The following is a 17,675-nucleotide window of genomic DNA, read 5'->3' on the forward strand; positions in this document are numbered from 1 at the left end:
TGGCCTCTGTCTACACTGGCTCTGGAGCTGACTCATTCTCCTATCTGATGGCTATTGAGGATCCTTTGCCAGGGGGTAAAGCACAACCAAGGCATGATGCTGACTACTCAACCAATCTAACGCCATTGTTAAGAATGAGTATGAGCTACTACTGTACCTCCTCTTGGCCCAAGAGCCTCTATGGCCTGTAGAGGGACAACGTTACTTTACATAGTAATATTCACATATTCATAGTAAGATTTCTGCAGTGAAATGGTGTTCAGAAGGAACCCGTCATGGATCCTACCAGAATCACTTGAATTGAGACCACACTTGACTTTATTTTTAAGCCCTGTTTTAACATCTTTCTTCCTCCTGTGCCTAAGTGTTAGAGGTGCATCTAATTTTTAATATTATGGTTGTAGCTACACCATCCAGGCAGCAAGCAGCAACTTGAGGAAGTGTGGGAGAAGCAAGATCATATGGATAATCAGGAGTTCAATCCGAGAACATTTTTTCATTTGCACGGTAATTATTGTACAAACAGTAATTTTAGTTTCTTTCTTTGGTAAGGAAGAAGTGAATCTATTGTGTCATCAGTAACTGATTCAATGCACTGAAAGTGTAGGCTCTTTCCTCGCCACTATAAGTCTCCATTTTGTTTTCCACAATTCACAAGCACTCTCAGTGGCAATGTGAAGAACTACAACAAACAAACAAAACTTGAGGTTACGCTCAACAGATATCTGCTGATATCAGCACATTTTGGCTGCAGGTAACACGGTTACAATTTTCCAAAGGTGTGCGGCTACTTTTGACTTATCCTGTATATATTTTCTTTCTTTCTTTCTTTCTTTCTTTACTCACATTCAAGAATAAGAGGAGTGATTTTTGATTATTGTAACTCTAACTGCTTTTGAAACAGTGATGGACTACAAATTTAGTTTAAAACATTGTTGGTGAAAGGGTATTATGAATGGGAAATAATTACACAGGCACCAAGTTTAAGTTTTATCTGTGGACGTGGCCATGATGATGAACTCACTGCTGGAACCAGTAAATTAATTTATGCAGTGAAGTTGCAAACATGGACTCAGGTGGTAGAGTCTGACACTCCTCCCATCAAGTCAGGATGACTGGTAACAAATAAGGTTACTTTGGAAAACTTTGTGTATTAAACCCCTGTTCCCTGATAACAAGCACAACCTGTTGGAACATTGGAATGTCAAATAGCTAACAATGTCGCATGTGGGTGAAACAGATTTTATTTAGTGGATCTTACTAAGAATGAACTGCCTCTTTTAGAGACAGAATGCTTAAACCAGTTTTTTTCCCAACATTGTCAGCTGATAATAACCTTGAAAGTGCATTACTGAATTTACAGGATTTTTCCATTGGTACTTTTGTGCTTTATTTAGAGTGTTCTGTTGGATTGGTTTTTCTTTATTTCATGAAAAGCCATCCCATTACATGTCAATGTTGGGAGAGGAGGTATAGCTCGTACTCATTCTCGTCCTCGGCACTAAAGGGGGTGAGTGGTCAGCAGCACGGCCCGGCCACGCTTTAGTCCTGGGAAAGGACTCTGATAGCCAGTCTGGATGCAGAGGCTATAAGAAGATCCTCTGCCTCTGTCTGGGATTGAATTCTGATCAACCAGCCTGTAGCCAGAAACTGTACTGACTGAGCTAACTGGCTCACTCTTTATTTCACTACACCAGTAATATTTTCAGCACTTTTGAAACTATTCCATTTGTGAATCCCAGGTGACAGCTTATTCCTTCCATGAAGTAGTGTGGAGTGTGTGTTTTAAGTGCCTTGTGTTGAAGGTTTGTATTTGTTTTTACAGATCTAGATGGTAATGGTGTGTGGGATGCAGATGAAGTAAAAGCCTTATTCCTTAAAGAACTAGATAAGATGTACACTCCAGGTGAGGCAGAGGATGACATGCGGGAACGTATTGAAGAATTAGAGCGCATGAGGGAGCATGTCTTCAGAGAGGCTGATACAAACAAGGATGGGCTTATCAGGTGATCTGGATTTGATTTGCACATGGATGCATATGGCATTTTGTTGTCTTGGTGTCGGTAATTTGTCAAAAAAGTTTGTTAAGAACTGACCCTCTATTATGAGAATAATGAGTTTGTTTCCAATATTTTCTCCAGTTGGATGTAAGAACTTTAAAAGTAACTGGGCTGTTGTGAAACAACGATTGGCCCAGCGTACTTGCACTTCAGCTGACTGCACTGCAAAGAGGACAAGACATGGCATCCACAAGCAGGGATACGAAAAACGATGACTGTAGGGACGCAATTGAACTTTCTCTAAGTACTGTGTGTGAGGATTATGACCTGACAGAAAAACCTCAAATTGCACTATGACAGGTACCCTAAGCGGTGCCTAGATGGGGTATAGTGACAAGCCAGACAAATGGGTAACCATGACTATGCCATGTGAAAGATCTGATGAGGATGACAGGATCACACCACAGACATTTGCATGTGAAGGGGTATCTGAGTGGGGTCATCCAAAGGAGGGTCCAAACAACAGTGTCCATAAATTCACTGGTGATACACTGACTAAGACAGAATGTGGCACACCATACAACAAGGACTCAACTCCATACGTTGTATTTTGCAATCTGTTATCACTCTGCTGGTGGAGGAGACCAACAGATATTTTTACCATTACTTGGACAGAGCTGACAGTGGGCATTCCCAACTACCTGACATTACCGAATCCAAAAATGTTTCTCTATCTGCAGATTATTGTTAAGATGGGACACGACTTATGTGGCAGCTTGGTGGGATATTGGTCAACAGTTGAGCAGTTCCTTACATGTTTTTATGGCTCGGTAATGAAACGTGACAGGTTCTTTCATGTTATTTGATTCCTACACTTTTCAAACAGTGACAGTGCTACTGACAAAAATGATCCAGATTGTAACAGACTTTGAAACTGAGAAATGTTTGTGACTTCTTGCTACTCAAAATATTATGCACATTCTGAACATTTGGCTGTGGACAAAGTTACAGCACTTTTGAAAGGTAGAGTAAATTTTAAACAATACATTCATAAGAAATTCAGCATGTGTGACGAGTTGACAAAGGTGACAGACCGACCAGCAGTTACTCAGTCCAATGGCAGACATGAAAGTGGACAAGAAAACTTTTTTTTCCACTTTTTAATACATGATAGCTGTGAACAGCTTCTTCCTCCTGACATGTGGTGCGAAAATGACACATAGGAACTTCCAACTTGCCATCATGTAGAACTTGATTAAAAATGCTTTATTCCTGGGGCTAAGTTAGTATTCAGATCAGATTCACTGCAGCAAAATTAACTATACTTTTCTGAAAGAGTGGTATGTTAACCTTGTGTAAATGAAACTTGGAAGAGGGTTGCATTGGTATAAGTGATAATACATTATCACTTTTCCTAACAAAGAAGAATCCATTATCAAACATCCACATAACAGGCATTATAAATTAACTGGACAGGTAGTTAATTATTTGCCAGATATTACTGTTGCTGAAATTTTACAGATTGTGCATGTAAGAAAACGCAGACTATATGAATTTAGTTGTGATCGTGCAGAAATGGGGCCATGAAGCTATTCAACTTCCACTATATCACTGCCAGTATAGCACCATCATATTAAGTTGTGCTCAGTGTGAAACAGAGGTTGCATATAAAAATTATAATTTTAAACTTGGCTAAAAGAATGCACCAGATAGAATTACCATTGATAATCAGGGAGAATCTTTAAAACAAACACAGAAATCTTTGAGATGATCAAGTGAAAGAGGGACTGAGAAGAGAGATTTTACTTGATTAAATTAATTTAGTGAAAAACTACAAGAAGCAGCATTATGAGAGTCATTTTCAGATTAAAGAGTATTACAGGTTTTTTTTTTTAAACTTTTACTACATTTGCAATTAAACTGTATGGTGGTGGTGGTGGTGGTGTTGTCATACCTGTATTTGAAAAAAAACATCTCTCTCTTGTGATTCAAGCTATGAAGAGTTCCTAGCACAGACACAGAAGCCCGAGTTTGAGAAGGATGCTGGCTGGGAGGGTTTGGATGAGCAGCAGGTCTACACCCAGGATGAGTACAGAGAGTTTGAGAGAAAAAGGCAGGAGGAGATACAGAGATTGATAGCCCAAGGGGTGGTAAGTTTGCTGCCATTTTTATTAACTAGGCATGCTGTAATGTAACATTATGTGTTTCCTTATTCTGCACTTTGCTTGTCATGTTTTTATAGAGTGAAATAATCACGTTATTATTTTTGTAGTTTTGCAAGTTTATACTCATATTATCGCTGTGATTGTAATTAGTTTATGAATCTGCTAAGATCTTGGTTTAGTTGTGGATATTAGATCACCCTTTACCAAACTCCATTATGAAAGATGTCAGTCACTATCCAGAAAGAAAACTGGTTTTTATTCCAATCTTCCTTTAACCTTTTGAACTGTGATGGTAGCTGTTGGAACAATTTTATTTTACCATTCAACAGCTCTGCATGCTGTATACCTTTGGTTTTACTGGTGTGGGCTTCATATGATTCTGGGAGTAGCAGCAATTATTTCCCTAAATGGCATGAACCAACTGACCTGTATAACCACAAACTGTACAGGTAAACCTCGATTTGCGCCGATTCAGAATAACGCCGCTTTTGAAACCAGCAAGTCAAAAAGTGAAAAAAATATATTTTACTATTATTTATAACGTTTTACAATGTTTCTCGTACTGATTCTTATACTAAATCGTAATTCTTACATCGCTGATTTTGAATAAAAATTATAAATACAGTCACCTCTGCACTCATTGCTAAGTAGCTGCGAGATAATCTCCTACAAATCAGCCAACATTGCGCAAGTCACGTGAGCATTGGTCACTCTTCACGGTGAGTCATTTGCGTTCAGCCTGATAAGGGAGTAAGGAAAAATGCGCTCAGTTCGCTTCTTGTTGACACATTGAATGTGCTGAAAACTGTGTGCTAAACGTGTTTGTGTTGTTGTTCGACCACTATTCTGCAGTAGCAACTGTTTTATATTTATAATTGTAGAAGAGCTACCATGTCTGGTAAGAGAAGTGAATGAGTTGCTAAAAAGTTGTGTAGTTCTATTGCGTTAGAAGATAAGATGGACGTAATTCATAGAATAGAAGGTGGTGATACCCGTCGTAATGTGTGCAGATGTATGAAGTTGCCTCCTTCCACTGTGACTACCATAATGAAAAATTCATATAAAATAAAACAGTCAATGCAACAGGCTACGAGAGTAAGTAAATTATAGCAGAAATAAACTTTTAGAAAGAATGGAGAAGTTACTGTTGCTCTGGGTGGATGATGAATCGAAAAAACATTCCCTTGACTGAAATTGCTATCACGGATAAGGCGGAGTCAATTTTTGAGGATCTTAAGATAAAAGAGGATAGTAAAGAGACATTCTTAGGGAGCAGGGGCTGGTTTATGCGATTCAAATTCTGCACTAAATGTCACAGTGTGAAAATAGTGGCGAAGCATTAAGTGCAGATGCAGAGGCAGCTGCAGCATATCCTGCAGAGTTTCAGGCCATTGTGGAAGAGGGTGATTATCCTCCTGATCTTATTTTTAATGTTGATTAGACAGACCTGTATTGGAAGAAACTGCCTTCATGAACTTTCATCGCCCATGAAAAGAAGTCTGCGTCAGGTTTCAAGGCTGCAAAAGACAGGGTAATGCTTTTGATGGGTGCCAATGTCTCTGGCGCTTTAAAATTAAAGTCAATGTTGGTGTACCATTCAGAGACACCTTCCGCTTTCAAAGGCCTCAACAAAGCCAGGTTGCCAGTCTACTGGAAGTCAAATAGAAAGGCTTGGGTGACACAACAAGTCTTCTTGGATTGGTACATCAACTATTTTTGCCCAACTGTGCTCTGTTTTTGTCATGAGAATGACTTGCCAACCAAGGCCCTTCTTCTCTTGGACAATGCCCCTGGCCATCCGACAAACCTAGCAGAAGTCAGAACTCCTCTGGATGTCAACGTCGTTTTCCTGCCTCCTAACACCACTTCAGCTTTGCAGCCAATGGACCAAGGTGTAATAGCCTATTATCTCTGCAACACCTTAAAAGAAATGCTGAGAGTTTTGGAAAGTTCAGACAAAACCGTAAAGGATTACTGGCGCTCATTCGACATTTTGAGGGGCATTAATAACATCAACGCAGCATGGGAGGAAGTATCAGTGAATTGTTTGAATGGAGTGTGGGGCAAACTTCTGCCAGAATTTATTTTCTTCGCAGGATTCCAACCAGTGGAGAACGTCATAGATGACGTAAGAAGACTAGCGCAAGAAGCGGGCTTGGACGAAGTGACAGATGAAGATATAACAGAACTTTTGGAAAGCCATGGGCAGCCTCTTTCCAATGAAGACTTAGAAGAATTGGCTGCACAACTGGACCAAAAGGAAGAGGAGGAAAGAGAGGAAGAACTTTGTCTATGAGAAATGAAGATAGGAGATCTCCAGTGCATCCTCTCAGACTTAGAAAAACTTACTGATGAGCTCTGCGAGATAGACCACGACTGGGAACAGAGTGCTACAGTGAAGAGGAGCGTTATGGCGTCCATGAGGCCGTATCATGAAGTTTTGGAAGAAAATCACGAGAGTCCACACTACATGCCTTCTTTAAAAAACATGACGATCCTCAACCAGGGACTTTGTCAAAGAACTAACGCTGCTTCATCACGCCATCTCCTATTGTAAGTGTATAAAATATATTTTTTAAATTCCCTTTATTTTATTTACGTTATTTCAGAACTTTAAATGTAATGTCATTATATTACTCGTCAATGTTTGGGTGCTGGGAACGCATGTCATTGACTTCACATTGATTTACATTATAAAAAGAGTTTCCATTTACGCTGGTTCATCCAGGAACGCATCCCTGGCGCAAATCGAGGTTTATCTGTATTTTGTTTGAGGTATGTTTCGGTCACAGACAGTTATGGTTTTCACGTTGTTTTAAGATGGCTTACTTAATTACTTCATGCATTCTAACATTGTAATTAAATTGCATTCTTTTTCTTTGTAGACATAATACAGCATTTAATTTTCTGTCTTAGAGATCAGAAAAATGTATTGAATTTATAACTTCATGGCTTTTTATCTTTTACTACAGGAGTCCTGGAGTTCAGAAATAACAGTTTAAAAAGAATGTCCTTCAAATTCAACACAATATCTGTAATGTTTCATGTGCATAATACAGTAAATTTCCAATTATTGTGCACATTAGCTATGCACAGCTTTTTTTACACAAACTGGGCTTTTGACATCTTTTTTGTGACTGCTTGATGGGGGTTGGTTTTTGGAAGTTCTGCAGAATATGTGGTCAAACAAATTCCTTTCAGTACTTTACGGTCTGTGTTGGTGGCAGGGTGGGAAGTTTGTTCCAGTGGGTATGGGGGTGGAGAGTGGGCATACTACAGGTGAGCTTGGTCTATTCAGATCATTCATGTCCAGTTCATGTACTGTTGGCTAGCTAGGTTAAAGTGATAATTAATACTCGTGGGTCCTATTGAAAATTGTACTGACAGTAAAAACATTAATGATGAAACACTGAAAAATGGCTACAGGGTGATCCGTATGGAGTGGGCTTCCAACACGTCACAGACAGACAAGTACTTCCCTCCTCAGTTCACATCACCTTTCCACATTCTGATGTATAATAATTCTTCCTAAAGTACAGGATTTTAACTAACTAAACTAGTCAACTGGCATGGTTCCTGGTTGTTTAATCACCCACGGTGGCAAATTTAACATTCAGAATGTACATTTATTTTAAAGTGTCCAATGTATCACATTTCTAGACCATGTGATGTATTACGTAGTGCCATATTGAATTATACCGAGCAGCTGGTTTGAAGGTCATGAAACATCATGTATCACTTTTTTGTGAGCATTCATACTTGACGAGTGGAAACTACAAGGCCTAATACTACAGTAGATTGCAGAACAGTGATACTTTTCTGTGGGCCTAAATATTGCAAGTCAGCACTTGTGATCCCACCAATGTTTCCGTTTAAATCGTTTCACATTGTACACTGGCTATCAGCTTCAAGGGTTAATAAACTTCCTGAATGATACCATTGCATTATAGCGATTTAAATGGCACGTGAAAGTTAATGCAATGCAAGATGTGAACACTGAATTGTTTTACTTATCATCATACTCATATTCTAATGCGGAAAGGATGTGGCAACAATACATATTTTTTTAATTACCACTGTGCTACACCATGGTGATTAGTATTGTAATTACCAGAAACATTGTTTTATATATGTATGTGGTCTACTAACAGCCTCCACACTGAGAGAGTGAGAGAAAACAGGAGAGAGAAGGATTTGGTACCATAGATTATAAAGACGAACAGGTTTGAAAATAAGCATGATTGTGTATGTATACACACTATCATCTGTCAGAAACTGTAATTATGTGAATTACTCTGTAACTATGATGAGTCAGTGTAGTGATTGGCTACGGACTGGACGACCAGGGTTTGATCCTCGATGGGGTCAGAGCTTTTTTCCTCTAGCCTCTGCGTTCAGACTGGTTCTGCGGCCCACCCAGCCTCCTATCCAATGGGTACCAGGGTCCTTTCCCGGGGGTAAAGCGTGGCCAGGGCGTGATGCTGACCACTCACCCCCATTTAGTGCCGAGGTCAAGAATTAGTAGGAGCTATACCTCCTCTCTCCCCCAAGTGCCTACATGGTGTATAGTGGGACAGCTTTACTTACTCTGTAACTATAAGTCTGTGTCACCTTTATTATATCGAGTAAACTGCACTTGTGTAATGTCAAGTTTCTGTCAGATTTAGTGTTTCAATTTCTGGCATCTAACTGTTTTACTGAAATATTATGAGACCAGACAAGTTACAAAAAGACAGAAGACTGTTTACTTTTGCAGGGCTGTCTTTTTAATGTCTCATCAGAGCGACGTTATACAATTTTGTATTACTCATAGGAGTGAATGACTTGTTATGCTTGTGGTGGTTTGAATAACTCTGTATGTCTAATGCATGACTTGATCATATCCAGCTACCTGCTAATAGCAAAGTATAATTGAAATAAATATTTAAAAGGGTTTATATCTTATATCTTAATTGCATCATGCTTGTGTTTCAATACAATATTTTTATTTTCCGTCGTTTACACAAGCTTATTGTTAAAATCATATAAAATTTCACATAAAATTGTTACATTTTAAAATTGACGACATGTTTCGATATACAATCTTATCATCGTCAGGTCTATCAAAATTAAAATTAAAATCTGGTGTATCTGTTGCTCTGCTTATATTGCTTTTGTTTTTACTCGTTTTTATTACATCTCCAGGCTTCTTCGATTTTATTTTTGGAGACGCGCCTGGGTGCCTATATCTGCAAAATCAATTTTAATTTTCATATCGTGATAAGGCTACCGAAATAGGAAATGGAATAATATTACTCTAATTTATAATATTTTAAGGAATTATTCAAATATATCGTATTACAAACAAAATAAATGTAATCACAAAATATAAAGTATTATAACATACCGGGTTGTGTATGAGGTGCGTGTCCGTTGTTATTGAATGGCAGACAGTAACTGAGTTGTGAGTATCGTGTATGGCTATATATATTGGGTGAAAGTTGTTTAGGGGGTTTTATTGAAGACGGAAACGAAAATAAACAAAACAAATGGGCCACATTCACATATATAGGAAAAGAAACCAAATATATAACAAAAACATTTAAAACAAATAACATAAAAATAGCATTTAGAACAAAAAACACTATAAAAAACATCTTGAAACAAAAACCACAAATAGATACAACAAATCAATACGAAAAACCAGGCATATATAGGTTAAAATGCAATGATTGCCCGTTAACCTATATAGGCCAAACTGGACGCACCTTTAATCAAAGATATAAAGAACATATTACAGCAATAAAACATAATAAAGACCATTCAGCATATGCAAAGCATATATTAAACACAGGACATTCATACAACAAAATAGAACATACATTGGACATTATAAAAATAATACAAAACAAACGACATAGAGACACCATAGAGAAATATCATATACAAAGAACACATAAACAAAACCTTGCATTAAACGACAGTAACATTTACACGAACAATCCGATATTTAACATTCTACAGTCCATTGACCCAACCCCCTAAACAACTTTCACCCAATATATATAGCCATACACGATACTCACAACTCAGTTACTGTCTGCCATTCAATAACAACGGACACGCACCTCATACACAACCCGGTATGTTATAATACTTTATATTTTGTGATTACATTTATTTTGTTTGTAATACGATATATTTGAATAATTCCTTAAAATATTATAAATTAGAGTAATATTATTCCATTTCCTATTTCGGTAGCCTTATCACGATATGAAAATTAAAATTGATTTTGCAGATATAGGCACCCAGGCGCGTCTCCAAAAATAAAATCGAAGAAGCCTGGAGATGTAATAAAAACGAGTAAAAACAAAAGCAATATAAGCAGAGCAACAGATATACCAGATTTTAATTTTAATTTTGATAGACCTGACGATGATAAGATTGTATATCGAAACATGTCGTCAATTTTAAAATGTAACAATTTTATGTGAAATTTTATATGATTTTAACAATAAGCTTGTGTAAACGACGGAAAATAAAAATATTGTATTTAAAAGGGTGTACCAACTTAATATTTTTTCCATACAAAATAAACCCAAGATTAATTTACGCAGAATTGGGTTGAACACTAAAGTGGGGTGATGTGTGATGGTGTGGCCTGCAGTTTGAATTTCATACTGCTGTTTAAAATGTGTGCATTCATTCTGTAAGTAAATAAATTACATTCCCACATTTCATTAAACTAGTTTCAGTTCCTTTTGTAACTGAAACTAAAAGGGTTGTAGTGTAGTATTCCAAGGTTGCTGGAAGGGCAGGACATCTGTTGACAATATGTACAAGCTCATGCCTATCAGATATCACAAGGTATAGCTTTGTTTTTAAAATTTTACGAAGTTTTAGATGGCATTGTTAAGTGGTAGCCATGGCTTCTTTTAGACATACAGATTGCAGGAAACAACATTAGTTAAACTCTTATTTGCTAATTCTGAATTTCAGTGAATGTTAGGTCAGAAACTAGTATAAAAGAAAAGAAGGAAAAACATTTTCAGATTTTTTATGTAGCCAAGGCAGTTTTTCAGTAAAGGAGTTAAGTAAAATTAAAATTTATATATGATTCTCATGGCTTACATTCACACTACTATAATTCACATATGGTTCATAAGTATAGCTCTTCATGACCCCAGAAGAAGCAGTCAAGATAAAAATTTAAGGTACTTTCATCAAAAGTATTCCTCAAAGGTTTTCTTCTCATAGTATACACGTGAATAGAACATGAGGTTCATGTCATTATGTTTGTATTTTACAGACCACGGTAGGATAGAAACAAAATGTCTGTGGACACTGCAGTTTATCATGGCCACTGTGGGCTACGTTTAAAAACCAATGTAATAGCCACTAGCCACTTGTTGAAAGATACTATGTGAAACAAGGAAAAGGTTGTTCAATACTGCGCTTCTGATGATGATGCAAGTCTTTGCAAACAGTACTTTATCAGCCTAACACATTACTGTGTCATGTAGATACCGCCCTATCCCAATGGCATGCCCCCACCGCATCCTGGATTCCAGCAGGGTCCTCATGGACAGCAGCACCACCAGCAACAGGTACATATTCAAGAGAACTCAAAGTTCTACAGAAAAATGATTAATCCCATTAAGGTTGATGTTCTGTATTAACCAAACTTGTATGTTACATGAACAGTGATGCTCAGTGTGATGTCTGTTGTGGTCTTCTCAGTTATGACACTGTGTGGGCTTTAGTTTCAATGAGACATACTGCTTCCATTTTCAGGGCTCAAATGAAGGCTTGTTAGGAAGTTGATGGTTTGTATAGGGTCATGAGAAATGACCAGGAAGGGAGTAGCAAGGAATGGCATTAACCCCCCCCCCCCACACACACACACACACACACACATTGGCTTCCATTTCCTACCTTTCTTCTTTTCTCCTGACCCAGACTTCCTCTCCCTGTACATGGTGCTTTCCTATTGACCTGGACCATCTCCATCTCCCCTCCTCATCCCTCTGGTCTGGTCCTTTTTACCCCATATAAACCATCCATGTTCAAAACACTCCTCACTCAGGTACTGAAAATATAGGAAGTATGTTCACCCAAAATGTTGGTATCCACCTACAAGTGCATGCGGAGTCACAGCTCAGAAAGCCATCATAGACATCTTCGTTGCCATGGTAACCTAAAATCTGTCACTTTAGTGTGAATGTTAAATGTTTTAATGAATTTTCATTTGTTTCAATGTGTTTGTAATTTGCTTGAAATCTGCATGAAGTACACTGTAACATAACATTTAGGTTAAGTACAGTATAATAATTTGTATGTGGAAAAGAACAGGAATGTAAACAGTAATACACACACGCATGTGCGCTCACAGACACATGCACGCACAGTGAGCATAATAACAAGAGCGTTATTTTCATTGTTACAAATATAATATTTTTATAGTTTCAGCTTAGTAATCACACAGTAGTTTCTTCAACATGATCACTTTAATGAAATCTTGAGTTTTTTGTCCTACACATTTAGAACATAAACCATAGTGTGCTCCAAGTTTTTTAGTAGCAAAAAATGTGAGGAGAGGTGCAGATAATCTGACCCCAAATTTATTTGCAAATTCCACATCTGATGGTATTTGTAATAGTCTCCCATGAGTGGTACAAATATACATTAAAGAACACACAGCTTTCGTTTTGGAGAGAAGTGGTAGTGATTCGTATCCTCAAACATAGGGAATACTATTTGCCTGTTTTGCTGATAAGTTGTGCATGTAAGATGGAGCATTTGGTTGACCTTCAGCTCATAGAACACATCTCTCTCATGGCACCTGTGGAAACAGATGATGGGTATGCTTGGTACGCTTACTTTATTTCAGAACACCCGAAATTCAGTTTGCACTGATATTATTCTTCCACAGATATTCAGTAAGGATGCAGAACACATGCCAGCACCACATATTCCTGTCTGGCATTAATATCATTCTCCACCAAGTCTGTCACTTCGTTTTCTCCACACATCACACAAAATTTGGTTCCATCATGCATTCTCTTAATACATTCCACCATCCCTTCACTTACTCCCTTCTGTCTCATTTTAAACCATTAGACCTTCCTATCAATTGTGTCAAAGGCTTTCTCCAGGTCCACCAAACACCAGTGTAAGGCAAAGGTGCAGCCTGAGTCCATATTTGTCTAATATTTTTATAGATGATATTATTTATTATATTAGTGAAGGCAACGCACACACACCTGTGATAGGGGAGGAATTAATTCCAGGGTTGTTGTTTGCAGATGATTTAGCATTTGGGTTGTTCATAGTGAACAGTTTGCAGAAGGGGGTCAACCAAGTGACAAAGTATTGTATGGAATGGAACTTTAAATAGAACTTGAAGAAGACGAAAGTTTTGGTGTGCAAGAGGGGAGGGAAGTTGAAGAAGAATGAGATGTGGTTTATGTGTGGTGAAACACAGGAGGGTGGAATAAACATAAGGCTGAAGTGGTGACAAAAGGGAAACAGGCTTCCGTAGCTATAGATAAGTGCCTAGCAAGAATGCCTGATATGAGGTTAAAGATTTTAGAAAATGTATACGAGATATGTGAATTGAGACTGATGTATGGGGCTTAGAGGAGGGATGGAAAGAAATTGATATAATTCACGGGAGCTCTTGCAAGAAGGTCCTAGGGATACCAAGGGTTGCAGTGGATGGGGTAGCAGAGGTGGAACTGGGGAGAGACAGCAGGAGAGGGCAAGGTTTTGGGGTTGGTCACAAAATTTTGGTTAGGGATTTTACAAATGGATAAGGATGATTTGGTAAGAGGATGCTATGATTGGCAGGTAAGGAGTTTGAAAGTTGAGGGGTGGGCTAAGAAGGTGAAATATGAATTAGATAAAGTGGGGTTGGGAAATATTTGGCAGGATCAACAAGGAAGAAGCGTGGGTAGGACATGTGGAATTTTAAAGGATAGGTGCAGCATCATAGAATCTTTTGCTAAAATTAGAGAAGAGGTAATTGGTGTTGTTCTAGGAAATGAAATGAGGGTGGGGTAGAGAGGGATACATTGGTTGCTGTACAAGCGATGAGAGGGAGGGGTGGGCATGGTTCAGAGCAGGTATTTGGAAGCTGAGGCAGATGAGGGGAGGCTTGGATGAAAGAATATCCCCACTGTGTAGGGAGGAGGAGATTGAGATCCATATACTGCTAAAGTGTGTGGAAATGGGGAAGTTGAGGGAACCATTTTTTAGGAATAAGTGGCTTACTATCAGTGAAGAGTCAGCCTTCAAGAAAATAATAAGTTGTACTAAGGATATGGATGTCAGGAATGTAGGGAATTTCCTTTGTAAAATAAGCTGTAAATGGCAGAGTAAAATTAGGAATTTTAAATTGGAATTGGTGGGGAAGGTACAGTAATAAGGAATAGGTATAGTAAATAAGTAGTGTTAATGGAGCTAGCTATTTAAGGACTGTGGCCATGAAAACCAGGTATTAGGCAGCAACAGATCTCTGTATGAAGAACTCAACCAAATAAAAATATTCTTCAACCACTAAACAGTTTAATACAATAGGATGTTTCCTTATGCCTTCCTTCAACACAATATGATACATGGCATTTTTCTCAACAGTCCATAGAACTTGATCATTGTCCTAACGTCAGTAACATTCCATTTCTCAAGCCATAACTCAGAACTGTGAACAGCTGCAACTGTTGCTACTACATACAATAGCATATAGTATGTACAACTGTCACTCCTAAAGGATAATTGTATAACATAAGAAATATTCCCCATGTTAGTAAACCTGATGAGCAGAAACAAAACTGTCTTTTTATTGTGCTCACAATTTGACATTATTTCTTCTCCCTCATTTAGTAGAATCATTCAGAATATTATCCAATACCTAAGGTCTCACACATAGCACTCAAATTCAGTACATATATCCATACTCAGTTTCATGACAGTTCTTAACCTACCACAGTACTGCAGACAACCAATAAAACATCCAAGTATGGTGTGTTTATTTTTTCAGTTCCCCCCACAGCCACATCCAGGCCAACAGATACTTCACTATGACAACCAGGTGCCTCATTCCAACCAAGTGCCACAAGGACAGATGTATCCACCTGGACAAACATACCCTGCTCAAGTACCAATGGGACAGTTTCATCCAAACCAGCTGGGCCAAATACCACCTCAGGTTCATCCTGGACAGGCATCAGCCCAGGTCCATCCCGGACAAGTGCCACCTCAGGTTCAGCCTGGACAGGCACCGCCCCAGGTCCAACCTGGACAAGTGCCATCTCAGGTTCATCCTGGACAGGCACTGCCCCAGGTCCAACCTGGACAAGTGCCATCTCAGGTTCATCCTGGACAGGCACTGCCCCAGGTCCAACCTGGACAAGTGCCACCTCAGGTTCAACCTGGACAAGTGAAGCCTAGTCAAATACCAATACAGACTCAACAAGGACAAAACAGTAATATAAATTTCCCATACCAACATGTGCCTCAGCCAATTCCACAGTTGAGGGATCCAATTGATGTGAAGCAGGGTGAAGCTCATGCTAATGCTAATCCAGTGCAGGTGGAAAAAGTTCACTAATTGCATGCTTCATTGCAGTCTTATAAATCACAGTATTTTACTGTTTTAGTCACTTCAAATTGCAGTCAAATGAAAAGTTTGAAAATTTAATTTTAACACTGCATCATAATTAAAGCTGAAGATTTGTACACGTGGATTTTTAGAGTATTTTCATTATGTTTCTGACGGAACACATGAAATAGTAATTGTAACTAACATTGTGATTTTATTTTGCCATTTTCCAGTCTTCTTCTTTTAGCACTGGCGCTCCTAGGTCTGTAACTGAAATGGAGACATGTGATATAATTTTTTTTACATTGTGTTTCCTATAATACAACACTGACTTATCTTGCCTTATTCTATCAGTGTTGATTTGATATTCCATACTAGGGATGAAGGGTTAACAAAGGTTAATCAGCTTATTAGGCAATGTCAAATCATTCTGTGGAATAACAAGCAAGAGCTACACTGGGACTATGACGTACTTCGCTCTAATGTTAACGGAGGAGGCAGCCGTTTCTCTTCAAAACTGTATTACACGTGAACAGTGAGTTTTTTTAAACATGTGTTTAAATGTAGAACAACTAACTACCAGTTATATAGCTGTAAACTACTCTCAAGGTCATTATGTATCTCTTCTCATGCCATTTTTTCAGTCGGTAATAAAGCTGTATTTTATTTTATCCTTCATCGCTCTTTCATTCCTGAGAGTCTTAGACATTTCTTAAATTTTAATTTCATATAACTTTGAGAGTGTTGGCCACATTTTGTTTTTGAACCAAATTACATATAGCTAGGATAAAAATTTGTGATTCCTCGTTGTCGTCAATAAATTACGTCATCAACAATGTCAACTCATGTTTGTTTATACTCGGCATTGTTGTGTTAAACACAACAATGCCAAGAAAACAAATAATGATTCACAACAAAAACTATCAAGCCAGTCGCATGATCTCTGCTCCAGAAGCAGCACGTCGCATTCTTGAATATTGACTGACAGTTGGCCTAAAACATCAGGAAAGTGAAAGAAGATGTTATCAAGTATTTGAAACGTTATCAACTATTAGAAGTACAAACTCCAACAAGGTAAACTGATACTCATTCGATATATTTTGATCATAAAGTCAGTTTTCATAATACTTCCCCCCCCCCCGAAGGGGGGTTAGTTTAGTGTCTTACTCAAGATTTTAAAATGCAACCCCCCCCCGAAGGGGGTTGGTCAAGTGTTTTAAACCCCATTCGGAGGGGGAGTTTAGTTTCTTACTCAAGGGTTAAAACACTTGAATGAGACAGTAAACTAACCCCCCCAAAGGGGGGGTTGGTCAAGTGTTTTAACCCTCCATTCGGGGGGTTAGTTTAGTTTCTTACACAAGGTTGGTTGTGTATTACAAACTTGACCCCACCCCACCCCCCCGAGGCGCTCCAAAAGGAGCGCTCTGCTGTAGTATGGTAATACTCTGTGTAATTTCCTTTGAGAATGAGAAGATATATTCTTGTGACTTGACCATTTACAATTATGTGCAGTAATGTGACCATTTTTTTTATTATTAGTGTTCTGTCTGCCGACAGGTCCATATGAACAGGATCCTTCCATCCTTTTCTCGAACTGGGACCTGTTCATATACGTTCTTGGCAGATGATCCAGAAGTGGTTTGCCATTGCCTTCTTCTATGTGTGAATGGAGTAATTGTTGGGATGCCACGGAGAAACCGGGGAAGCCCCCGGAGGAAAACTCCGTGTTGCCTAGACCACGGCCTTGCCCAACACAAGTTATAAATTCGGGCACCGCCGGGAATCGAACCCGAGACCCCAGGATTACAAGGCCAGCCTTCTAACCGCTAGACCACCGTGGCACCTAATGTGACCATTACAGCATATTAAATTAATGGCACTGATTCCAGCAACAAAAGTGTATTAGAACATTGATGTCTCATCCTATTA

General features: G+C 38.5%; 1 protein-coding gene and 2 long non-coding RNA genes across 6 annotated transcripts in view; 2 read left to right on the forward strand and 1 right to left on the reverse strand.

Moving 5' to 3' along the window:
* Positions 1–16,422, forward strand: part of NUCB1 (Nucleobindin 1) — a 23,674-nt gene extending 7,252 nt beyond the window's left edge. For 2 of the 4 annotated variants that reach the window (XM_087348502.1, XM_022062124.2), the window contains exons 6-10: positions 405–507; positions 1,826–2,006; positions 3,994–4,150; positions 11,671–11,754; positions 15,186–16,422. In XM_087348502.1, coding sequence (XP_087204628.1) covers positions 405–507; positions 1,826–2,006; positions 3,994–4,150; positions 11,671–11,754; positions 15,186–15,755 — 1,095 coding nt within the window. In that variant the 3' untranslated portion in view covers positions 15,756–16,422. The remainder of the gene's footprint in view (positions 1–404; positions 508–1,825; positions 2,007–3,993; positions 4,151–11,670; positions 11,755–15,185) is intronic. The other 2 variants (XM_087348504.1, XM_022062127.2) reach the window with 2 other exon arrangements.
* Positions 9,293–9,604, reverse strand: LOC147873856 (uncharacterized). The gene is made up of 2 exons (XR_015535051.1): positions 9,552–9,604; positions 9,293–9,393 (listed from the first exon to the last, which is right to left on the reverse strand). It is a non-coding gene; the product is annotated as an uncharacterized LOC147873856 (long non-coding RNA).
* LOC147873857 (uncharacterized) lies at positions 9,651–10,546 on the forward strand. The gene is made up of 2 exons (XR_015535052.1): positions 9,651–10,287; positions 10,446–10,546. It is a non-coding gene; the product is annotated as an uncharacterized LOC147873857 (long non-coding RNA).
* Positions 16,423–17,675: the final 1,253 nt, after the last annotated feature.

Source organism: Zootermopsis nevadensis, unplaced genomic scaffold (genome assembly GCF_977971745.1).
Source record: "Zootermopsis nevadensis isolate Lab colony 2312 unplaced genomic scaffold, Znev_1.0 Znev_ptg000013l, whole genome shotgun sequence".
Classification (NCBI taxonomy): Eukaryota; Metazoa; Arthropoda; class Insecta; order Blattodea; family Termopsidae; genus Zootermopsis; species Zootermopsis nevadensis.